The following is a 26,448-nucleotide window of genomic DNA, read 5'->3' on the forward strand; positions in this document are numbered from 1 at the left end:
ACGTGACCTCGTAATTTTAACAAACCCCCAGTATTGATGTAAAAAACACATTTGGCACAGTTTGGTGACATTTTTGGATAAATGTGCCAAAATGGCCTCTCTGCCTAAGAAATTTCTCACTAATAATATTCTAAAATAAATATGATTCATCTGATTGAGTCCAAATTTGGTATATTTTTACACAACATTTAGATTTAAAAGTCTGTACTACTTTTTTGTGCTATAAATAATATTTTGGTAGTGTTTTGCAATGTTTATTTCAAAGAAAATTTTGGCGAGGTTCAAAAAATGCTAAATATTTTGTATTTTGTCCCTAATATTTCAGGCAGGGTCAAAGCTACAATGGTGCTGACACCAGAAAACCATTTTATGACATCTTACCTTTACAGAGGTACCAAAAGTTTCTTCTTAAATCTAATGGCTGTGAGGCTATAAGTGATTTACTTTTGTGTGTTTTTGTCAGGCAGAAATTTATTTATACCCCCTGAGGGTGTAAGAGGTTAAAAAAATCACTCCTGCTGCTGTAATACATGTAATAAATAATTCTACTGTGGTATGGATACTAAAGACATGTGATGTTTGCATATTTTTGCTGTTAATATTAGATTTCTAGATTGTATGAAGATTCAGTTACCTTAAAAATTGCCAAATTTATTTTGCTTATATTTAATTGACTATAGGTGTTCATTCTATTGTGAAAGGATGGTGTAAATGAGAAAGGTGATATTTTTTTATGTTAATAAAAGTCATAGAGTATCTAATAATATACTGGGTATTGATATTAGGTTTTATATTTTTGTAGTGTTGTGGTGGAAATTAGCAAATCATATTGAACACAGCCTGGTGAGGCTCACAGACACTGAAAGAGCAATTTCTAACCCTTTATAGGGCCCTCAGTGAAATCCTTTAAAATCACAATTTCAGGCCAGTAATGTTTTTTGAATCCAGGATAACACCTTATTACCTTTGTAACATTAAAAAATATGGATATTTTGATGGCAAAAATGAATGTCAATATAATAACAAGAAACGCAATCTTGCCTGAATATGTTAAGAAAAATAACAAAAGTGCTTCTTTAAGAAATTCATTAACTTTTTTAACTTTTCAATTTGCTTTTTACCTTTTATCAATACTTTTTAACATTTTAATATTTTTTTTTTACCTTTTTGCCTTGACTTTTTAACATTTAACTTTTTACCCATTTGTAAGGGATATTCAAGTGATCAGAAACGCTAAATTGCCTTATAAAGGGTTAAATTATGGTAGCAATTTGGGATACATTATAAATGTGTGTTATTTTTTAAATGTATTTATTTTGATATGAGAATGTAGTTCAGTTTTGTCTCAATTGGGACGTTTTCTGGTACAAAAAGGATCATATTTTATTGAGCGAACTAGTTAAGCTGTATAAACTAGATGCATTTGCCACTCACAGCATGGCGGCTGCGCCAACGTATCATGGCTGCCAAGAGAGCCCATGTCATACGCCCATACATCCCTTTGATTTGATTGGCCAGTGGCCACGTCCGTCAAAGACTCCGAGCGACGCGCAGTCAGACAGTCTGAGTCGGGCAGGTTGAAAAGCCTCGTAGGCTTGAAGCGATATTCAAATACGGCTGGTTGCAGGTTGTAACCGGATCTGAAACACAAGCTGGTAAGAGAGGCTCTATAATGATTATTATTTTCCCTGTTCTCGGTGTTTCCTGTTAACCTTGCAGCCAGACGCTCACCGACCCATGAAAAATCCCTCCGCTGCTCTGCGAGCTTCGCCTCGGAGGGATTATTTTTAGCCAGATCTCGCGTTAGTACTCAGGCGTTAATGTTGGCTTCTCGTTATGCTTAGGGATGGGGATCGAAACCCGGTTCTATCAAGGACCCGGTTCCAGTTTTTTCAAAACCCGAAAATCAATAACGTTTGGGCTTATCGATACCACTATCGAGTCTGGTCTTTTTTTTTTTTTTCCCGGAGGTCCTGTAACATAATTGTGTGTCCCTCGAGTCGCGTCACAGCATTTAAATCTAATCAATCCAATCACTGCAGCATGTCTACCAATGTTTTGGAATGAAATTGTAAGCAAACAGATATTAAAAGTAAAACAAGTGAAGTCTGGCAGTTAACTTTGCTCGCAACTCGAGAATGGCTGAACGGAAAAGACTCCTCCTCCTCCTGCTGCTGCCCCGCCGCACCACAGTCGGGCCCGTCTTCATCATCCACTCAGAGAACCACTGGTTAGCGCGCACACAGACTTTGTAGCTTGTCTGGTCACTTAAAAATGGTAATTGTGAAATCCGTGTTGTAATCGGCAGCATACAAGCTAGTTAGCTTAAAAAGTAAATAAAGTTTCAGACGTGCTGCGTGATGATGTGTTCAGGTTGGCTCAGTAAAACGACAATTAGGTTATCATGATGCGTTCAAGTGTAACGTAAAGAAAAGGGAAATTGAGTTTTTGGCGAGAAACATGAGTAATACAGTTGTATATTGCTGTAATTATTTTACAATATATAATTAAACTACTGATGCCAACATTTATTAAAAATTACATTTAATTTAAAATAAAATTATTTATTTGATAAATATTTTCCTAATCTCTAAAAACCTGATGAAAAGTGACAGACATGTTAATTTTTCTGCAAAAAAATACCTGTTAATTTATGGGCTGATATTTTATTTCCTTTTTTTCTGACACAGCATATTATTCATTTAATTTATATACATTATGACATTTTATTTTTCATTTGGTGCTGCTGATATATTCTAGTTAGTTTTATGTCATTTAGAAGTGGCCTATTACATTAGCCATGTTTACTGAAGGCTAGAAACTTTTTTGTTATGCTCACTTGTTAAGCAATAAAAGCAATACCAGTTCTGTTAAAAACATATTGTCGCATCGTCTTTCCACCAAATAACAGAAAAGTATCGATAGTGGTATCGATAAAGACTCGGATCGATAAGGAGTATCGATAAAGGTATCGATATCAATAAATATTAACGATCCCCATCCCTAGTTATGCTACGATGCTAAAGTCGATCCTATTTCCCTGTTTATTGAAAAATTATTTATTATGATTACTATTATGGTCTATTATTTTATTTCTGTATTAGAGCAGCTCATATTTTAAATCTGGTACAGTGTTAAATTAAAATACATCCCTGAATTGTGTTGGTTAGCATAGCATGGTTAAAGCTAACGTCGTGACTGTTTTCACCCACTGCCTGTCACGTGCTCATTTCTTATAAACAAGGAACTACCGCAAAAAAACACAATTGTTAAAATCGTTTGAAGAGTTACTAACATTTTTACTTTTTCGCACATTATTTCTTATTGTAGTCTGACCGTTTTTCTACTGTTTATCACAGACTGTAACCTGATATGCCCTCTTATAATGATTATTATCACCTCCAATTAGCATGGCTGGGTTTTTGTTTTTATTTTTCCTGTCCGAATAGTTAAAATAATTTTAATTTGGATAAACTTTTTGACATTTCGCTTCAGAAAACAACCTGGTGTCATTTGTTCCCAAATTTACCTTGAAACTTGTGAAAAGTTGTCATTAAAATCACAAAAGAAGAATAACTTAACAAATAAATTCAGCTACTTCCATGAAAATCTGTGAAGTATTATTAATTATTCTACTTATTAAGAAGTTACAATTAATATCAGTAAATATATCTGCAGTGGTTCTTTTATTTTAGGTCGTATTTAATTATTTTATGTATTTATTATATATATTATTATTTTTATTATTATTATTAATTTAGGTGGTATATGGAGAGGCATGATTGTGTATGTTCAAACATGAAGCTTTCTGGTACCGTTTTTCCAAGCAGCACCTTTAAAATTTCATCGATTTATGTAGAAACAATTACTGAAATCTAGATATTTTACAGGCTAATTAAACATATGTAAGGTTGAGTTTTTCTAATAGTTTGAAAACCTCATAGAGATTACTAGAGTTAAGTCATTTATCCGTTTTTTAAATGTAAATCCAACCTTATTTAAAGATCAAAATTACAACAAAAAATAAAGCTAAATTTCTGACTATCCTATTAAAAGAAGCGTTTTTATTTAAATTGTAACTAACTAGTAAATGTAGTGAATGTTTTTTGAGGGGATAGAGCAGATGGGTCTTATCACACGTCACAGGATCAGGGTGCAAACTACACCCTGATAGCACCATGCTTCTATTGTGTGCAAATTCACCACAGTTGTCAATATTATCACTTTGTTTAAATGTGTCGTCAATATGCTTAAAGTCTGATCGCAGGCTCACCTTCTTATACACCATCAGTGGAGGGAATGGATTTAATCACTTATTCCCTGCCCTAAGTGTTAGGATTAAAACTAGAAAAGTATTCGGAAAGCGCAGACCTGCCAGGCAGCATATTTCCCCTCCATATTATGATTTAAACCTATAGCTACAACTCTCAGATGATCTGGATCATTACATGGTGTTAATGAATTTTTCCTTGACACGAGGCCGGCCGCTGGTAAAAATAACGTTAAAATCTGTTCAGAACTTTTCAAGTTATGCTGTACAAAGACAGACAAACACAAACGCTCCAAAAAACTCCTGATCCAGTAAAGTTGTTCTCATCATGTTACCATTTTACTGCAGGAAGTCTGGAGTATCCTTTTCTGTTTTTAAAAAGGTCTTCTTTTGTAACTAGTTCAAATAAATAGACAATTTTTAACACTGAACAAACGTTAATATTCTAACATTTTATATGGAGCTGAAACAATTACCGTAATCAGATTAATCGATTATTGAAATAATCGTCAACTAGTTTAATAGTTGATTAATCGTTAACTGGAATATAGAGACGATAAAATATGTTAGCTAACAGTGACCCTGTTAGAGCAGCCTTTATATCAAAATTGTTATAAAAATGTAAAAATTTAGCATGTAATATAAAAAAAACCTTTTAATCTGTCAAAATGTTCAATCCAGAACTCCTCAAGTGGAAAAGTTTTAGTTTCATCTGGTTTAATTTTGTAAAAAAAAAACTTCTTTTAGGAACCTTTTGCTATCCGATTATTAATCAAAAAAATTATCGACAGATTAATCGATTTGCAAAGCAATCTATAGTTGCAGCTCTAATTTTATATATATAAATTTTTTTCTGGGTTTGAATCCTATACATAATGAAGAGATGATTACAGATTATATTGGTATAATGCTTCCCCTGCTAGTCGAGCCTTTATTATATTCCAACTATGACAACTTCAACATATTTTCTATAACCTTAACTTTCCCCTCAGCCTTTTATGTACGAGGATAACATTTCAATGAGCTGAAGTAGAGCTGGGCGATATGGCGATATATATCGTGAGGACGAGAGAAACATGTCTATCGTGACCTTTCTCCTCTATTTTTTCTATCGTGATAAACTTTTTTATTATTATTATTACTGCTAATATACATTTTAATATAATTTGTTAATATAACATTTTGCGTTTTTGCTATGCAAACTCGAAGTGTATATAACGAAAAAAAAAGAGAATAAAAAGATAATGTGTAGAGAACGTGGTTTTGCGACACTACACCGCTTTACGTCACGCGGCTTTGCACCATACGTTTGCGACATTACTGACGGAGAGAGACCGCGAAATTTCTTTCTGGCGTGAAGAAAAATGAATGATGGACACCCAAGAAGATGTTACCACAGCAGCGGTTACAGAGTCCGAAACGGTTGCCAGGTCACAGACACAACAAACACCACTTTTGCCCAAAAGGGGAGGCAGCTCGGTTGTTTGGTTATATTTCGGATTTCAGCCATCTGATAAAGAACAAACGCAGCCGATATGTAAACTGTGCAGCAAAGCCGTTCCAGCGGCTGATGCAAATACTTCCGGCCTCTTTTACCACCTGAAGAAAAATCATGAACAAGAACACGGGAAACTACAACCACTCCGATCAAAACAAACAAGGGATGAAAATACAGGAAGCACTGGAAAGAAATTCTCACAGCCGAAGCTTAAGGAAGCATTCGCCCAAGGATCACAATATGAGAAGACGTCTCAGCGACACAAGCAGATCACAGGTGCTATTTCACGCTATATCTGTAAAGGCATGGCCCCCGTTTACATAGTCGAGAAAGACAGCTTTCGGGACCTCGTCCGTACACTCGATCCCAGATAGAAAACAAGGTAAGTGAAAGACAAGAGAAAAACCTGGCCTTGGAATTTTATAAAATGTCAATAACAAACGAATATGAAATGATTAATTACTGCAGCGCAATAGCCAGGATTCTATACTGTTCACTGTCATGGCCGCAAATTGCATAACTGGTGTTCTTGGTTTGGGGTTGGGATTCTCATATTAGGAAACAAGATGATGGGTAAAAAATAGGCGATGAAAGATTTTTTTCAACCCTGTCCATCTGACGGACTATGAAAACATAAAATGCAACATCAGTAGTGGTATATCGTGATATATATCGTTATCGTGATATAAAATAATCCATATCGTGATATAGTTTTTTTTCCATATCGCCCAGCCCTAAGCTGAAGTAGTTTGAAGGAAGTTAGCCATTGGCATTGCCATATCAGAGCGACAGTCGTGCATGAATTATAGTGTCGTGTTTTGGAAAGTAGTTCAGATTAATTCTGCTTTACTTCATCTGCTAAGTTGCTCACCCACCAACATAAGTTAGTGTGTTTTTCACGTTAGATTCAACCATTCTGAGCAACTTTAACAGATAGAATTTAACATGCTGAAAATCTGCAAATCCATAAAACATTCTAAACTTCACATCATGTTCTCTGTTTCTACCCCTATAATTATAAAGGTTATTTGTTCCATGCACAATTAAACTTGGTACAATGCATACCATTAAGACAAATGTAAAGAGATGCGTATGTGTAAGATTACATCAACGAATCTCTAAAACCCATTATGTAGGTAGGAATGATGTCGGGTTGCTGTATTCATCTTGGATCATGTAAACAAAACGTTGACATCTATAAACTTATGAGCAACGTTGTTGTCGTCATGACAACAACATGAAATTGTTTAATTGACGCTCCTCCTTTTTTTTGACGATAAAAAAAACTGACGAGCTAAACATGGATCTTTGATGACGAATCATGGGTGTGAGGTTTCGTTGATGAGACTAAATAAAAACGTAGCGGGTGAGATTTTGGTCGACCACAATGCAGCACGTAGTCGAAACACACCGGCCACTCGAACCGAGCCGTCAGCGCCGGCTGGTCCGGGAACCCCGGCAGACGGGGGCAGGGAGGCAGCCGGGGATGGAGCGACTGGCCCTGGACACCGGCGGCCCCGTGGACTCCTGGGGAGCACGGTAAGGCAGGCGGGGGGAAGGGGTCGGGTTCGGTCGCTCCGTCCCCTGCTATTCCAATCTCCACTATTCCACCATTGGAGGAGAAAAAGGGAGTGGCATATGATTAGCTAAGGCCTGCTGGCCCCCCATCTAGCTCCGTCCCTGATAGTATATGCTTGTTTCTAATGGGAAAAATGTCTTTATTTTCACAAGAGGAGACCCCTTTTCTTCATGGAAAGGGGTTTCCTAAGCAGTAGCTCACTGAGAAATGAGCTTGATCTCACCAGCTGAAATGAGGGGCAGTTGCTGCAAACTGGATCCTGTGCTCGGTTCAAACCAGCCTCTTTAGCTTAGCGGTGTTCCTGCTCGTCGTTAACCGCTCCTCCATCTCCACTGCAGGAAGGTCTCAGCGCAGCGTGGGTGCCCAGGGATCCACTGCCTGAGTGTGGCCAGAGCAGCGGCCGAGACCCCAGAGACATGAACCACACCAAGGGCGGCTTGGTGATCTTCACCGCCAACTCACACCCGTCGAGTCGCGAACTCGGCAAGAGGATCGCTGAGTGAGTATGGGGGGGGGTTTATGGGGTGTTGAGGACCGCACAGGTTTAGAATAAGGAAAAGTTAAACTTCTAATGGCACATTTAGACATTTATTACGGGTATTTAAAGGGGGAAGCCTTTTCTTTTTACATTGGGCCCTTGATTTTACGTTATTACATCGTGTTCTACTCACCCATATGAGTTTTGTGACATTTGGAGCCGTTTTGAAGATATTCCGTTTGGTTATATCTAGGGCTGCAACAACGAATCGATAAAATCGATAAAAATCGACTTTTAAAAGCGTTGGCAACGAATTTAATCATCGATTAGTTGTGTCGCGCGATTAATGCGTCATCCGCCGCCGCCGTCATCCCGGGGAAGCAAAAGAAATATGGCGGAGCGAGTCAGCGCCGCAGTTGCAGTGTTGCCAACTCAGCGACTTTTCAGACCCCTCCAGCGACTATTTTAAAAAAAAAGCGACTAGCGACAAATCTGGCGACTTTTTACGGTGTCACTGGCGGCTTTTGGAGACTCTTACGTGAAAGCATGTATCGTTCCTACTCTTGTCCTCCAGCGGCAGCTGCTGCCGTGGGGCGCCTCCCCCATCCCAACGCCTTTCTCCCTCTCCCACAAGAATCCCTCTCAGCGCTGCAGTCCGAGCCGCAGGATTTTAGTGAGGAGTTTACCCTCAGCGTCCAGACTGCAAATGAAGCGCGCATGCCCCGGGATTGACGGCGCAAATTGATCACAATAATTAAAATAGCCTGCGCTTTGTAAAGTGAAAAAAGTCGTAACATGCGACTTTTGTAAAAACAAATAAACATGGCACGGAAGCACCACTGTTATGACGCAGCACCTGAAAAGAAAACAGGTTGGAGCCTTCAATGGCAGTGAAGAGAGCTGATCAGCAGGATGAGTAACCATGTTTGTTTGGTTTTAAAGTGGGGAAACGTAAGTTAGTTTCTCAGGTAGCTCATCTGATGCTTTCCTTACCGTGTTAGTAGGTTACAGACAGTGATAAGGTTGGCTACTTATTTTACTTTTAATTTCATTTGAATTAGCTTAAGCAGTGTTTATATTTTCTTTATAAATAAATTAAATTGCAAATTATGAGGGCAAGGCTTTTAAAGTTTAAATCTTCTGGCAAAGATAAAGTAAAGAAGATCCTGCAATTTATGGAAGTAAAGCAGAATAAAATCCAGCAAGATCAGTAATATGTCAATTAATTAAATGTAAATATCTGTCTTTGGAGGATGTGTTTTTTTAGCACCCCTAGTTCTCTCATTTTTATTCCAAATACAATTTATAATTTGAATCACAGGGCTATTTTTATCTCTATGGTTCAGCATTTTCTCTAGTAGCAACTTTAACTGCTATACTTTCCTGTCTTAAAAGGCAGAACTCTTCTAGTCTAAAAAAACCTCATTTGTTGAAATGGGGGGGGCCTATTGTTTGAACCCCTTAGGGGCTTTTAAAACAAAAATGTCTTTTTTTGCGCTTTATGAAACAAAGTACCCTATATTTTGTGGATGTACAGCTACATTTCTCATGTAAGTTTGCGTAGTTTTAAAACAAACATTTATTTTTCATATTGCACTAGTACAGTTAATGAGAAACCTGTACTTGTGTGCTTGTTTGTTCTGTCTAAAATGTTTATTTTGGAATAAAGAGGTTAATATAAAAAAAATATTTTGTGTCCGATTCATCGATTAATCGAAAAAATAATCGGCCGATTCATCGATTTTCAAAATAATCGTTAGTTGCAGCCCTAGTTATATCCAAGTAAAGTCTTCCTTGGGGCAACGACTTGAAGGCACAAACTAAACTGTCCATAATTAATCATTTAATGTAGGCCAGCATTCATAACATGTAGGCCAATCACTGTCCCCCAGACATCCGCGGTTATACCTTTTATATTTATATATTTTTAAAAACAAAGAGGAGTGTGAATGACATCATCATACACACTCCACATGTTTTTTGCTGTTTAGAAAAATAGGATTTTTATTATTTAAATATCCTAAATAATCACCTCTGAATGTGGCCCAAGTTTTCCCCTGATGTCGAGTTTTTTTTATTTATTATTTTTCAAAACTGTGTTTCACTCTTTTCGCTTTAGATCTCTCAGTTCTGATGATGAAACCAAATATAAACGGCCGCTGATGCTTAGTGCTACAAACTCTTAAAAATTTAAAAACATGAAACTGTTTAGAGAAGGAAGGAACAACTTGGCTTTGTCTGCTGGGCACTACATTTCACGACAGGACTTTGATACATTCTGCTAGAAAACTATATTTTGAATACTTTTGACAGGTTTATTTTCTCCCTTTATTTCCATATAAATATTCACGTTTATTTCTGTTGAATCCATTGATAGTGGTGGTATTTATTAGCCAAATCACAGGATCTTTAGATGTTTGCTCACCTTTCCAATGGGAGATGTTGCTCAACGCCTCAGGGATGCATGTGGAAGCCAAAAAGGACATAATTTGGCTAAAACAAACTCTAGTGATGTTTCACTCCACCATGTGATGCTAATGTGAAGCCGGCAGCGCTAACAGCTGATTAGTCATGTGACATACATATTTGCTATGTCAGAACTTCATGAAACCGTTTCCGTCTCCTTTGATCTCATTTGTCAAAAAAAAAAATACAAAGTCAAAAAACCAACTCAAGGGAGTGTAAAAACTTTTTTTTTTTTATTAAGTAAATGTCCCATCTTTCTTTCCCCATCAAGTTCTTTTTAAAGCCAAACTTCAATATGAGCAATAAAATAAATGATGTCAGTTTAACATTAAAGCCAAATGAGGAGGAGGCTGTCAGTGAAACGGTCGTCCAGAATTTAGAAAGAGGTGGAATTGGTTTTAAAGCCGAATGTGACGGCGGCAGACAGGAAGCACCTTGGATTCCAGCCAGATTGCCGCAGTGAACCTCTTAGCCTGGAGCAGCCGGTTCGGCACATTCATTGTTCAGCAGTAGCAACTAAAAGCTGCAATAAAACAAACTTGGAGCTTCAACTAAAACACAACCTGCTGGAAAAAAAACTACATCCAGTTGGCTGTCTGAGTTCCCCACACACTGTCACAGGAGCGCTTCATCTCCAAACCAATGTTTAAAAAGTCAAAATTATGTGTTTAATATTACTATAGTATAAAGCGACTTGTTTGAGGAGTAAAACATTGTTTGTGAGGTTTTTGTTTCTTTTTTACCAATTTTGTTTTTTGTCAACAAAGAATACCACATTCACACCTAAAGCAGCAGAAGCAGCAAGTTTACATGCAAGGTCAATGGTTGACGCGCATCTCGGCGCAGCAAAAGTTTTTTGTTTTTTTTTAGCAGCCGAAGCAGCACCTCACGAGCTCCTGAACATCTGACGCTTCAGAAGCAGCAGCTGCATTTTGCTGCTCGACGCGCCGCATCAACCAATCAGAGAAGCTGATCTGGGAGCTGGCATGGAGACAGACACAGCACTGCTGATGCAGATCGCTATGATCACTCCTCTAAAACTGTTTATTAACGCCTAAATTAACTTAAAATGTGGAAACCTTCTGGCAAAACATGTTAGATTTTATTATCCTGGGGGCTACAGTTAGGATTACGTACGTGAAAAACGCTAAACATCTACTTCCAGCCGCCGTGAACGGTAGCGGCACACCGTGAAGAGGCGACCGGGCCAGAGGCTGATGTTGAAAGGTGACAGAGCAGCGCAGGTGTACGGGGGTCTGAGCGGCTCCAACAGAACTAATATTTGATGACAGGATGGTAATCTGGATGAACTGACTTAACAGATGATGTTTTTAGGTGGATTTTCTCACTTAAAATATGTATTAAAACTACTTAAAAAAAAAAAAAAAAAAAAAAAAAGATTAAGAAAAAAAGGGTGGTAGGAAAAAGTAGCCTGGGTGCCATTCCGAACTTAGTCCCGCCCACAACGTTTGAGGTCGGGTCAAATTGTCAGGGCGGGCTTTATACGATGATGGACAGATGATCAACAGTAACGTAATCAACCATGTGACCAAAGCGCGCTTGGGTGACAACAACAATGGCTGCCGCTGGAGAGTTGAGGTGAGTAGATTCTGCTATTAGGTCTGTTCTAGAAGATATCGACAGCAATTTAATTTTAAAAGAGGAACAGAGAAACGCGATCAAGGCTCATCTTCTTATTCTAGGCGTGCAACTGCACGCTTTGATTTTTGTTGACAACAACTATGCGTCGCTTAACATAAGTCACGCACTCCGTTGCTCTTATTGGTTGTAGGTCTATCCAATTGAATGCAGAGGCATTTTTTTTTCCTGGTTCGTTCAAAACACGCCCCATTATCACAGCTCTATGGAGCAGTATCAGACTCATATTCTGACTAGAATTGAGTAGGACTACATCAGGCTAAGGAAAAAGTTCACCAGCAACAGGAATTATAACAGCATTCAAGCAAAATTGGGAAAGGCTACAGAAGAACAGAGTAAAGCTGAACCACATCAAGGAAATTCCAGGAAGTGTGAATCTCTAACTTGTGGCAAAACCATTTTTTTCCTTTGTTTCTTTATGTGCTTCCCATAAAGCAGTTATTTTTTTATTAAAATTATGTGTCTCCCTTGGTTTGGCAACTTTAACCTAGACTTAGACAACTTTTATTGTTGTTTTGTTTACACAGAGATTTCATTTACTTTGCTGCTTTTCAGACAGTAAATGAACATTTCGATTCCATAAAGTGCAGCAGTGATTAAATGTAAACAGTGTCGGAACGCAATGATGAATTATTCTGGATCAAGAACATGTTGTGAGGAGTTTGGAGGAGGTAGATCCAGCTGTTTAGAGCACAATCTGGAAATGAATCTGACTGTCGGATGGGGGCTGGAGGAAACTTTTCAAAGCTTTTCAATATTACTTTTCTTGCCCTGAAAAAATAAATCATGCGTCTTTTTCATCTATGTAAGCATATTTACTTACTTTAATACAGCTGTTTCTTGTTAGCAGAGTAAGATATGAAATAATTGTATAAAAGTAACTTAATATGCAAGATACATGACTTCTTTTATTTAGTTGTGTTTTTAACTATTTTTGCAACACTGTGTGATACCTATGTAAAAAGCACTAGTTTAGTAATAGTTTATATAGCTGCAATTGTTACAGACAAAGAAAGGATAGGGTAGCTCCGCCAACGGGCAGCCAGAGCAGCAAAGATACTTCAGCTGCGCGTCAGAAATAAACTTGTACAAGCATCAAAAATGAAGCAGAACGCGCATTTTTGCTGCTCCTGCTGCTTGCAGTCTGAACGTAGCATGATACTCCGTTTTATTTTTTGGTTTTGAATATTTAAAATGTCGTCCTCTTCCAGTGTTCTTCAAAATAGAAGCTTTATTGATCTTTTATAGGATTAACTTACATTATTTATTATATACCGTACATGAAAAATATACGTTGTCATTTATTATTATTTATTGCAATAATTTCCAATAAAAGATGTCCTTTCCTGACGGTACTATTGAAGACACATTCTTTCAGTGTGTAGCATGGTGGGGGCAGCATTATGCTGTGAGGATGGTTTTCCTCAGGAGGCACAGAAGCTTATTATTGATGAGCTCAGATCTGTTTGAACGTTTTAAAACCATTTCTTTCCTTCCATTTCTCAGTAACACCAAGTTTTCATTAAAATATTTAATTTCATAATCTGGCGATATGTTAAATAACTTAATAATAAGTGACTGAAAATATATTCTCATTCTTGTATTCTCCCATTCTAGGCGATTAGGGGTGGAGCTGGGAAAGGTGCAGGTTTACCAGGAAGCAAACAGAGGTAAGTTGATGACCAACAGGAAACGCCCTCCCCTACCCGCCACATATCTGACTCAAAACCATTAAAACAACTATTTTCATTCAGAAGGAACCATTCACATACTTGGATTATTTTAAACTGAACGTCCAATATTCACTGTTAGGCGCAAAGTACCATTTCCTCTGATCATGGATGTGATGAAATAAAGTTAAAAAAATATATTTTTTTTCTTTATAAAAATTAAGATTTTCAAAAAAGAAGAATTGGAATGAATGACGGATTTCTTTAAGACCTTTTTGATTTTGGAGTTTTTGAAAGTAAAATTTCTGGATTGCATTTTTTTCCACCTACAAAACTTGTTCTTCATTTGAAACCATGATGCTGGGAATCAGTTTCTTATTTCTTATTATCAATCTAGTGATCCAGGCGGACCAGGGTGATTGTTTGATGATGAGGCCGCCATTTTCAGAATAATTAAAATTGTAATTAGAAAACAATTATGTTGGTCCATTAATCTGAACATTAAGAACTCAACCCTGAGCATTTAGATTGCTGTTGCACTTTTTATTCACCATGACCTCACCAAAACAAAAGTCATGTAAATAAGCTCAAACCACAGGGCAGGGAATGCAAAGCTGCTACAAACACAGTGAGCTCAGGTCATTGACCTCAGTCCCTCTGACTGGTTCAAAAAGATTTAGAGCAAATGTTGGAGCAGCGATCAAATAATTTTATGAATTGTTCAAAGAAAATCGATTTATTTGAACCAATCACATTGTTCCAATAAAACTATAACCAGATTCCTAAAAAGGTTTAATAAAGATGTCTTTAAAACCTCACTTATAAATGTGTTTCTTCATAAATGCCTCTTTAAAATCCATGGGAGAGGGTGTGGTCTGACTTCAGAGGCGTCTGATGCTCCATGTGAGCTTAGAGCTCCTCTAGGCTTCGCACTACAGCGGAGCAGACATCATGGAGTTAGAAGTTTGGCGCGGAGTTTAAACTGGGGGTCAGAATGCGTTCACGCTCCATCACATTCTGTCTAAGCAGAGATGATCTGTTCCACGTGACTTCAGCCTTTGGTGTTTGTTTTTACCAGCATTGTCACTAATGATTTAGATGCTGATTCTAAGGCAAACTGTTCCTGCTGCCTGTTTATCTGAGACTGATGATGAAAAATCATTAAAAAAACGGATCAATCTGAGGTTAAACTACAGAACCCGTCTCTCCACACTGTTGTGGGAAACCGTTGTGTTTCTAATTCCCTCCTAATGTGGGTGGTTTAGTTCTGGAATGCTGGTATCTACAGCAGTGTGGGGGGGGGGGGCTTCTCAGGCTTTGTTATCAGATAACAGGCTGGATTTTATTTTTTTTTAATTTTTTTTCATACCCTGTTTTTGTTTCCTTAGAAACGCGGGTACAGATCCAAGAGTCTGTCCGAGGAAAAGATGTCTTCATCATCCAGACGGTGTCAAAGTAAGAAAATATTCACACCCCTTTAGATTCATCTTATTCTGTCACTTTAGACGTTATACTGAGAATTATTATGGACCGCTTTTCTTTTTTTTACTCATATTTTTATTGTTGTTAAAACAGATGTACAATGCCATTCAGATTGTAGTGTTTTATGACTCTTTTACTAGTGAGAAGGGACAGTTGCAAGTTTGTCAAAATAACTCAGACTTTGTAGAATTTTTTGGTTGATCATTTCAGAAAATATTCTACTTTTTCAATTTTTAGGAGCATCATTTCAATTCAATCAGTTTATTTCTATAGCGCCAATTCACAACACGTCATCTCAAGGCACTTTATAGTTCACCCAGATCATACAGTCAAGTACATACCTACACATAGGTGGTAATTGGGATTTCCATTCTAACAGTGTTCTCCTTCGAGCAATTAGAGTTGCAAAATCAATAAAATTTTCCTTGCTAGATATCGCTAAGATGACTCCGCCAGATGGATTTGCTCCGCATATCCATCTGGAAACCTTCCGTTGAAGTTATTTTGGGAAGGGGCGAAAATACTGGTTAGCTGATTGGCCTATGTTGGTGATAGACGGGCCAAATAAACCAATCAGATCAATGAAGCATATGACGTAACAGAGCGACGACAGAGAGGAGCCAATTGATAGATCAAACTCTTGCCGAAATCAGTTGGGAGAAGAGCATAAACATCTTTTCCTCTGAGAAAAGCTTCCAGAGCAGCGTTTTGCTCTTCTTTCAGTGAAGCAATACTCTGTAATTCCGATAAAACTTGCTCGATAGCCACGCTAATGCTAGTTTCATCGGCTGAAGCCGCCATGTTCTTTAGACTGAACTGTCGCGCTTCTCGTTGCGTCACACCTCAACCCGCCTCAAAGCCAACGCTGATTGGACGTTCGTTTGGTGAACTGCCCCAAATTTTCTTTAACGGAAAGTAGCCAGACTGATCTGCGATTGAAAACTTGAAAACTCGCAAGATCAGGATGGTCTCACGAGGCTAAGATATCGCAGCATCAACCTCAAAAACAGCCATGAAAGGAGTCGGTTTTAGATGTACGGACCACATTTTAATCTTTGTGATTTCATACAGTAAAAGAAAACCCAATTAACATTTAATACAATAACTGAATATTCCAAATGCTTCCTTCCTTCCTTCCTTCCTTCCTTCCTTCCTTCCTTCCTTCCTTCCTTCCTTCCTTCCTTCCTTCCTTCCTTCCTTCCTTCCCCACTCAAATCAATGTTGTCGCTAATGACCAGCAGACCAATAGAAATGCATCTTGGCTCCAGAGAAAAGCCAGAAGTTCATATGATCTGTGGAACGCAATATTTGAAGAATGTAGTTTGTAAAACTAAGTCTGTGATAAAATAAATTTAAAAACAAATTTTTTTTTCTTTATAAAAATTAAGATTTGAAAAAAAAAAGAAGAATTGGAATGAATGACAGATTTCTTTAAAAGCTTTTTGATTTTGGAGTCTTTGAAAGTAAAATTTCTGGATTGCTTTTATTTCCATTTACAAAACCTGTTCTTCCTTTGAAACGATGATGGAATAAAGTTCACTTCATATTTTTCACCCGACGACCTTCGTTAACATAGATGGACTAGAGATAAAAACTTCAGGAAAAAGATGGTTTGAGATTTTTTGGCAAAATCTACTAAAATGAGAGAATCAGAAGTCCTTAGCTTAGCTTAGCTTAACTTAGCATAGCAGCGCAACATATTAACGTCGGAGACGGAAACGAAGGTTTCCAGTGGAGACGGCGACAAGCGCTAAAACCTCTGTTCGTCTTCAGCTCAGTAAAACACGGCAGACGTTGGTCAGAGTTTCCAGGTGACATGTTTGTCCACAAACTAAACCTAGAAGAACCTGAGAGGATTTAGAGAAACTAAATAGAGCAAACAATGAGGCCAGTGTCTCCAGATAACTCGTCTTTATCTGCAGCGTCAGCGTCTGTTTTACAGGTGCTGGTCATAAAATTAGAATATCATGAAAAAGTAGATTGATTTCAGTAATTCCATTTAAAAAGTGAAACTTGTATATTATATTCATACATTACATACAAACTCATATATTTCAGATGTTTATTTTGTTTAATTTTGATGATTACAAATGACAACAAATGAAAATCTCAAATTCATCATATCAGAAAATTAGAATATTACTGAAGACCAATAAAAACAAAGGATTTATAGAAATGTTGGCCAACTGAAAAGTATGAACATGAAAAGTATGAGCATGTACAGCACTCAGTATTTAGTTGGGCCTCCTTTGGCCTGTATTACTGCAGCAATGCGGCGTGGCATGGAGTCGATCAGTCTGTGGCACTGCTCAGGTGTTATGATAGCCCAGGTTGCTCTAATAGTGGCTTTTAGCTCTTCTGAATTGTTGGGTCTGGTGTATTGCATCTTCTTCTTCACAATACCCCATAGATTTTCTATGGGGTTAAGGTCAGGAGAGTTTGCTGGCCAATTAAGAACAGGGATACCATGGTCCTTCAACCAGGTACTGGTAGCTTTGGCACTGTGTGCAGGTGCCAAGTCCTGTTGGAAAATGAAATCTGCATCTCCAAAAAGTTGGTCAGCTGCAGGAAGCATGAAGTGCTCTAAAACTTCCTGGTATGTGGCTGCATTGACCCTGGACCTCAGAAAACACAATGGACCAACACCAGCAGATGACATGGCACCCCAAACCATCACTGACTGTGGAAACTTTACACTGGACTTCAAGCAACGTGGATGAAGTGCCTCTCTTCTTTTCCTCCAGACTCTGGGACCTTGATTTCCAAAGGAAATGCAAAATTTACTTTCATCAGAGAACATGACTTTGGACCACTCACCAGCAGTCCAGTCCTGTTTCTCTTTAGCCCAGGCAAGACGCTTCTGACGCTGTCTGTGGTTCAAGAGTGGCTTGACACAAGGAATGCGACAGCAGAAACCCATGTCTTTCATACGTCTGTGTGTGGTGGTTCTTGAAGCACTCACTCCAGCTGCAGTCCACTCTTTGTGAATCTCCCCCACATTTTTGAATGGGTTTTGTTTCACAATCCTCTCCAGGGTGCGGTTATCTCTCTTGCTTGTACACTTTTTTCGACCACATCTTTTCCTTCCCTTCGCCTCTCTATCAATGTGCTTGGACACTGAGCTCTGTGAACAGCCAGCCTCTTTAGCGATGACCTTTTGTGTCTTGCCCTCCTTGTGCAAGGTGTCGATGGTCGTCTTTTGGACAACTGTCAAGTCAGCAGTCTTCCCCATGATTGTGTAGCCTATAGAACTAGACTGAAAGACCATTTAAAGGCTTTTGCAGGTGGTTTGAGTTAATTAGCTGATTAGAGTGTGGCACCAGGGGCCATCAATTTTGAACCTTTTCACAATATTCTAATTTTCTGATATGATGAATTTGAGATTTTCATTTGTTGTCATTTGTAATCATCAAAATTAAACAAAATAAACATCTGAAATATATGAGTTTGTATGTAATGTATGAATATAATATACAAGTTTCACTTTTTAAATGGAATTACTGAAATCAATCTACTTTTTCATGATATTCTAATTTTATGACCAGCACCTGTAGTGTCTCTGATTAAACTTTGAGCGCAGCACAGCTGTGCTAACCCCGGGGGGTTAGAACAAACGAGCTAAAAAGATCGAATAAGGAAATGTTCAATAAAGGCAAAGAAACAAAGAACCTGCAGAAAGCATTTATCAGGTTACTCTATTAATGAATGGGTTAATACATGTTTTTACGACCTGATTCTGACAAAATGAACGACATATGAAAGCTCATCATTCCTCAATCCAGTCAGAATCAGGTTGAGTCTCAAACGGCATCACACTCTGTGTTAATTTGTTTAAATGAGGTTTTCAAAAAGGAAAATCTTTATTTGAAAATATAAACCTGTAAAAATATATTGTAAAAATATATATATACTCAAATTAAGAGAAAATACACTTAATTTAAGATGTTTTTACTAATTTCTAGATTGTTTTTCTAGTGTATTAGAAAGTTAGAAGTTCCAGCAGAATAAACGGTGTTTTTCTGTATCAGGGACGTCAACACCACCATCATGGAGATGCTGATCATGGTGTACGCCTGCAGGACATCCTGCGCCCGCAGCATCACGGGCGTCTTTCCCTACTTCCCCTACAGCAAGCAGTGCAAGATGAGGAAGAGAGGCTCTATCGTGTCCAAGCTCATCGCCTCCATGGTTTGTAAAGCTGGTGAGTAGGAGGATCAAAGCTCCGCCCTCTGGAACGGTTCCTTCATAGAGTCAAACATGACGGTGTGGTTTCTTTGAAGGCCTCACCCACCTCATCACTATGGACCTCCATCAGAAGGAGATTCAGGGTTTCTTCAACATTCCAGTGGACAACCTGAGAGCGTCTCCGTTTCTGCTCCAGTACATTCAGGAGGAGGTAAACCATCTGGGGAAGAGCATCGTCTTCCTTTTTCTGTCACTTAAATGCAGGGATTACAGTATTCTGGCCCCAGGCCATGGGTAAAAAACATCACTCGAAAATAAATTGACAGTAAATACATTTTAAAAATACAGTTGAAATCCCTCTTGCATTTGTCAGCAATGGTAGCAAAGGGGCGTCTGAAACTAACAGTATTAACCAATCAGAAGAAGAAGGGGGCGGGTCTTAGGAAAGCATGTACCTTCTACTCTCATTTCTTGCCAGATAGATTGTGGTTCAGTGCTGAATTTCTACACAGAGAGTCACCTTGCACCGTTTACGGCTCCATTCAACAGAGAGATGAGTAACAACTCAAAAAATAAATAAATGAAACTCTGTGTTTGGAGAGAAGGACGATGGAGAGAACGGAATTGCATGGATTGGGTACAATGCAGTTCATGAAGATCTCACAACCATAGATAAAAGACTCAAAAATAAATGGCGCTGGGCCTGGCTGGAGGAGACAGGGCGAGATGGCGAGCCAAGCAGCAGCTGGTGCAGGAAGTTAGGTTAACCAGGCGCTTGTTTCTGCACGCTGTGCTCCAGGGAAAACTTGTCAGCAAAACTGGACATCAAAAGAAAAGTGGTTCATGCAAGTGGTAGATATAGATTTGGTATTGGATTTTCAAAAGTCAAATTTAGTCTTCAATCATTCATGCAATCTGTGATCCCACACACCCCCCCGGCATAGCTTGAAAATACAAATGCACACACGCATATATATATATATATATATATATATATATTAGGGCTGCAACTAACGATTATTTTGAAAATCGATGAATCGGCCGATTATTTTTTCGATTAATCGATGAATCGGACACAAAATATTTTTTTTATATTAACCTCTTTATTCCAAAATAAACATTTTAGACAGAACAAACAAGCACACAAGTACAGGTTTCTCATTAACTGTACTGGTGCAATATGAAAAATAAATGTTTGTTTTAAAACTACGCAAACTTACATGAGAAATGTAGCTGTACATCCACAAAATATAGGGTACTTTGTTTCATAAAGCGCAAAAAGAGACAGGCATTTTTGTTTTTTAAAGCCCCTAAGGGGTTCAAACAATAGGCCCCCCCATTTCAACAAATGAGGTTTTTTTAGACTAGAAGAGTTCTGCCTTTTAAGACAGGAAAGTATAGCAGTTAAAGTTGCTACTTGAGAAAATACTGAACCATAGAGATAAAAATAGCCCTGTGATTCAAATTATAAACTGTATTTGGAATAAAAATGAGAGAACTAGGGGTGCTAAAAAACACATCCTCCAAAGACAGATATTTACATGGGAATGTGGCATATAATTAATTGACATATTACTGATCTTGCTGGATTTTATTCTGCTTTACTTCCATAAATTGCAGGATCTTCTTTACTTTATCTTTGCCAGAAGATTTAAACTTTAAAAGCCTTGCCCTCATAATTTGCAAATTAATTTATTTATAAAGAAAATATAAACGCTGCTTAAGCTAATTCAAATGAAATTAAAAGTAAAATAAGTAGCCAACCTTATCACTGTCTGTAACCTACTAACACGGTAAGGAAAGCATCAGATGAGCTACCTGAGAAACTAACTTACGTTTCCCCACTTTAAAACCAAACAAACACGGTTACTCATCCTGCTGATCAGCTCTCTTCACTGCCATTGAAGGCTCCAACATGTTTTCTTTTCAGATGCTGCGTCATAACAGTGGTGCTTCCGTGCCATGTTTATTTGTTTTTACAAAAGTCGCGTGTTACGACTTTTTTCACTTTACAAAGCGCAGGCTATTTTAATTATTGTGATCAATTTGCGCCGTCAATCCCGGGGCATGCGCGCTTCATTTGCAGTCTGGACGCTGAGGTTAAACTCCTCACTAAAATCCTGCGGCTCGGACTGCAGCGCTGAGAGGGATTCTTGTGGGAGAGGGAGAAAGGCGTTGGGATGGGGGAGGCGCCCCACGGCAGCAGCTGCCGCTGGAGGACAAGAGTAGGAACGATACATGCTTTCACGTAAGAGTCTCCAAAAGCCGCCAGTGACACCGTAAAAAGTCGCCAGATTTGTCGCTAGTCGCTTTTTAAAAAAAATAGTCGCTGGAGGGGTCTGAAAAGTCGCTGAGTTGGCAACACTGCAACTGCGGCGCTGACTCGCTCCGCCATATTTTTTTTTCTTCCCCGGGATGACGGCGGCGGCGGATGACGCATTAATCGCGCGACACAACTAATCGATGATTAAATTCGTTGCCAACGCTTTTAAAAGTCGATTTTTATCGATTTTATCGATTCGTTGTTGCAGCCCTAATATATATAGATATAGATATATTTTTATTTATTTTTTTTTTTTTTCTTGCCTGTGTTGAAAAAGTTCAGGCTCAGGATTTTTCTTTTTTTTTTGCTTTATCCCTGTAAATGTTAAAGATGTTTATACTGGACTAAGAGAAGTTGAGTTCAATTATTATTAAATTATTATTTTTTTATCATTATTTATGTATCTAAATAAGTCAATTTTTTAAATAATTTTATATATATATTATTTAAAAAATTGTTAGAACTGTAAATTTACAGTCACTTTTACTAGTTTTCAAGGCAGTACTTTTAAAAGATGAAATTGTCCAGTGAGCTGTTTCCAAATTAAATTTCTTTTTGTTTTACACTTGTGTAAACAAAATGACAAATAAAATCTGTATAAAGTCTAAAAAAATAAGTTTTTAAATAAGTGTTCTGGTGCTCTGGTTGAGCTGTAGATCCTGTTTGACTTGGGGTGAAATCTGGATCCTGATTGGTTGATTGTTGATGAGTCCAGCATTGATTGACAGGTCAATGACATTCAGACTTCAGTCAGAAGCAACTTTCTCAATCAGATGGAAACACAGATTTTTATTACCAATAAATAAATCATCTGATCTGTTTCTGATTTTAACCAAAAGCAAAAGGACTTTAAATCTGGTTGTTTATCAGAAGACACAGCAGCATCTATCCTGGTTCTCACAGCTTTATTTTTATTCCTTTTTATTAAACAAATCTTAGATATTTATCATAGAGCCTACAGATTAACGACTGCTCCACCGTTTTAATCCCATTTTACTTTCTTGCCTTCAGATCCCCGACTACAGAAATGCTGTAATTGTGGCGAAATCCCCGGCTTCGGCTAAAAGGTGAGGTCTGCTCCGGTTTCTATGCAGCTTTATTGGTTTGTTTTTTACGCCAAAGCTGCAGAATCAAAGATTTTCACATCTTTCTTACTTTCAACTGTGTGACAGAAAATAAAAGAACCAGGAACCTAAATATTCAGACATGTTTTTGAATTTGGCTCCCAGGGGTCGACTTTTCTATCGTGTTTATGTTCCAGTTTTACAAAAACTAAACACAGACGCATCACGTTGGGTATGCTGTCTTCAGAGCGATGCTCGCTGTGAGTTTTCTGCTTTAGATGGAATTTAACATGAAGTCAGATGAAAATAAAAAGTTCCTCCTTCAGAACGCGTGGAAAACTTTTAACAAGGATTTAATTTTTACCTGCTTCCCATCGAGGCTGTTAGCTGTTAGCTGTCCTGTTAATAGATTCTCCCTCCTGAGCTGTGGACTCCTGCAGCTCCTCCACCGCCTTCTGCCTGATGTTCTTATTGGCCACTCTTGCTCAGTCTTGTTGGTTTTTCAGGATTAATCTATAAAGGGGACAGTTTGAAACATTTTCAAGTTTGTAAAATTAGTTTTTTCCCGTTTTCCTTCCTGAACATGATGTTTATCAGGATAGAGGAGCTCCTAGTGGAATAGAAATATGTGCGTAGTGTCTGAATTTGTCATTTTAAGGCATTAAATCTGAATAAATATAAGATGTGTATTTGTTCCTTGTGGTCAACTCATACATACATACATGTGACATCAGATGTTTAAACTGAGGAAACAAGTTTAGAAATAACAACTTTCCAAAACTTACTGTAGAAATTGTAATTTCTAAAGATGAATCTCAATCCCTGATGAAGCTGTTTACACTCCTTACCAGTTGGTGGCAGTATTGCACCTAAAAGTTGTACGTTAAGCACCAATAAAGGAGCAATAAGTAAGAAATGTGCAGCATAACCAGAATATTCTGAATGTATGCAGGGATTTTTGTTCCATTATCATTTCAAGCCACAAAACTGTTTTGTAAATAAAACAAATTGAATGCAGAAATAAAACTTCATAATTAAAAAATGTTAATTAAAGTAACTAGAATGAGTTTGCATTTATTTTCCTATTTTTTTTTTTTCTTTTTATAGGTTTTAGATTTTTTTAAATATAATTTTTCAAATATCAGCTTTTCAGGAAGGCAAATTGTCAGAATTTGCATTCTTTTCAAAATGGCATTTTCCAGATCATGTTCTCTTCACTTCTGGGGGCGGGCTTTCCACAGCGCTATGCAGCAAAGACGGATTTCTGTTTGTCAGCTTGGGTGATGGCATTTTAATAGATCACGACTGAGCTTTTATGTTTGGTAGAAGTGAAGAGAATGTGAAAAAAAAAAAAAATCAGTTTGTAAAAATAAATTTGAAACTTTAAATTTGACAAAAAAAAGAATCTGTGGAAAAAATCTGTAAAAAATAAAAAAAATGTAAAAAAAAAATAATTAAAAAAGAAACATTTGTACAAAAATTCAGAAAATTAACTTACTCTTAAAACATTTTTTATCGACATTTAAAATTCTTATTTTCTTGCAACAATAATGGAACAAAAGTCACTCCATACATAACTGAGATGGTTATAGCATCTAGAAACGATCTGTTCTCTCATCATCAACCTCTATCTGGTTTTTCTCTTTAAACTTAAAAGTGCGGCCCAGAACTCCTTTCCGTGCGGTTTGTCGCCTTTGTTTACTTCCTGGTTCCTGAGCCAATCACGTGAGAGTTCCCAGAAAAGAAAGAGACTTAGCGTTTAGTTTATGGTTAATGAAAGTTTTCAAGGCGTTCACTGTTCGACAATCACTCCGTGGTTCTGCTTTCATCTTCCTCATCTCGTCATCGGAGCACTGGATCCTACAAAGCTTCTACTTCTAAGCTTGTTTTTTTATCAGGAGAAAACTCTGTCACACAAATCTCTGATTTAAAGGAACAAACAGATCGAACCTTTGCCTATAATCTCCTTGGTGATATCAGTCTCTGCTCTGTGTTCAGGGCTCAGTCGTTCGCCGAGCGGCTTCGTCTCGGCATAGCTGTGATCCACGGGGAAGCTCAGGACGCCGAGTCAGACCAGGTAGACGGTCGACATTCCCCGCCCACCGTCAAGACCACGGGAGCCATCCACCCCAGCATGGAGATCCCACGTAAAGCTCAGTTTCTAACCCCGAACGCCCCCAGCTGTGTGAGCCGCCGTTGCTTAGTGGAAATGTTGATCTGTGTCCGCAGTGCTGATCCCCAAAGAGAAGCCCCCGATCACCGTGGTGGGTGACGTTGGGGGCCGCATCGCCATCATAGTGGTGAGATTCGCACAGGTCATTTAACTTCATCACATTCTCAAACAGGTCGCCATGACGTCTCTTGTCCTGCAGGATGACATCATCGACGACGTGGACAGCTTCGTGGCGGCGGCAGAGACGCTGAAGGAGAGGGGGGCCTACAAGATCTTCGTCATGGCGACGCACGGCCTGCTCTCCTCGGAAGCCCCGCGGTTTATAGAAGAGTCGGCCATCGACGAGGTCAGATGCCTGTTTTTCCTGTTTCTGCTGGACCTGCTGTGACGTCCTCCTTCATAGTCTCCTCTGACCCCCACAGGTGGTGGTGACCAACACCATCCCCCACGAGCTGCAGAAGCTCCAGTGTCCAAAGATCAAAACGGTGGACATCAGCATGATCCTGTCGGAGGCCATCCGCCGCATCCACAACGGAGAATCCATGTCCTACCTGTTCCGGAACATCGGCGTGGACGACTGAGCGGGCCGCCATGCCGCTACGGGACTCTACCGCCTCTCCTTTTCCTGTCCCACACCCACACTCCAGCCTGGGGGGATCCAGAGGTCACTGCGGTGGTCATGGTAACGTTTATACAGGGAGGAAAACAGAAAGCATCATGGCCCCGCTGCTGTGTTTATTGGATCAGCTGAATTCATCTCCTCACTTCCTCTAAACCTCCTCTGGTTTCCCTCTGACCTTTTTCCACAAAAACAAAACAAATCTGCTAAAAATCAGTCAATATTTCTGGATATGGAAATGAAGGAAACGATATTCCAGGAATGATTATTCCATCCTTAATATGAGATTAAATCTACGTGATAAAATAAGATTAAAGAAATTATCTTTTTTTTTTTCTCTCATTCTGAGCAATAAGATCTGCTTCTATTGGTGGATCTTTTGATTTAACTACTAGAATCCGGCGAAAAAAACATATTTATATGTTACTTTCTTTTCTTCCCTTTTTGCTTTGAGGATTACAAATTAATCTAACAAAATGTACCGACTGACATTTAAGCTTTTTCACTTTTCTCATATTACAACCTCAGATGTCTTTATATTTTATTGAGGTTTAGAGAAAAAAAACTGACAAATTAAGTCATAGATGTCATGTTTTTTTCTAAATAAATCTGAAAAGTGTGGCTGGCATTTGTAATCTGCCCCCTTGAGCCGATAAACTTCAGTTTCTGTTGTCTGACCAAAGCAGCATAGCCTGTAAGGGGGGAAAAAAGACCTTTTGGATGGTTTCTATTTGAATCTGTTGTCATTTCCATCCTTCAGTCTAGATCTAGATCTACACATGTTCCTTTAGTTCTTGTCAGAAAGATCTGGACTTGAATGAGGAGCAGAACCCAGCGATATTACTCTGATCTCAATAAGACCTCATCACGGAACGAGTGCAATGTAGCTACATGAAGTAAATCAAAGATGGCGGCAATAAGGGTGCAGAGAGCATTTTTACACTGCAACTTTAAGGCCACCCCCCTTTTTGTTCTGCATCAA

At 38.4% G+C, this 26,448-nt stretch overlaps 1 protein-coding gene across 1 annotated transcript; it reads left to right on the forward strand.

The window, feature by feature from the left end:
- Positions 1–1,504: 1,504 nt before the first annotated feature.
- Positions 1,505–26,168, forward strand: LOC119772709 (phosphoribosyl pyrophosphate synthase-associated protein 2). The gene is made up of 11 exons (XM_038269258.1): positions 1,505–1,655; positions 7,686–7,846; positions 13,568–13,620; positions 15,009–15,075; positions 19,131–19,303; positions 19,383–19,498; positions 22,622–22,677; positions 24,673–24,821; positions 24,904–24,974; positions 25,047–25,193; positions 25,270–26,168. The coding sequence occupies exons 2-11, from the start codon at positions 7,764–7,766 to the stop codon at positions 25,426–25,428; spliced, it is 1,074 nt and encodes a 357-aa protein (XP_038125186.1). The 5' UTR covers positions 1,505–1,655; positions 7,686–7,763; the 3' UTR covers positions 25,429–26,168.
- Positions 26,169–26,448: the final 280 nt, after the last annotated feature.

Source organism: Cyprinodon tularosa, unplaced genomic scaffold, assembly GCF_016077235.1.
Source record: "Cyprinodon tularosa strain WSP-4 unplaced genomic scaffold, ASM1607723v1 ctg726, whole genome shotgun sequence".
NCBI classification, from domain to species: domain Eukaryota; kingdom Metazoa; phylum Chordata; class Actinopteri; order Cyprinodontiformes; family Cyprinodontidae; genus Cyprinodon; species Cyprinodon tularosa.

Excerpts from the sequence above, each read along its gene's own strand:
- LOC119772709 (XM_038269258.1), top strand. The coding sequence starts at position 7,764 with ATGAACCACACCAAGGGCGGCTTGGTGATCTTCACCGCCAACTCACAC. Across the intron at positions 22,678-24,672 it reads TCCCCGGCTTCGGCTAAAAG|GGCTCAGTCGTTCGCCGAGC; the intron begins GTGAGGTCTGCT and ends CTCTGTGTTCAG. Across the intron at positions 24,975-25,046 it reads GCCGCATCGCCATCATAGTG|GATGACATCATCGACGACGT; the intron begins GTGAGATTCGCA and ends CTTGTCCTGCAG.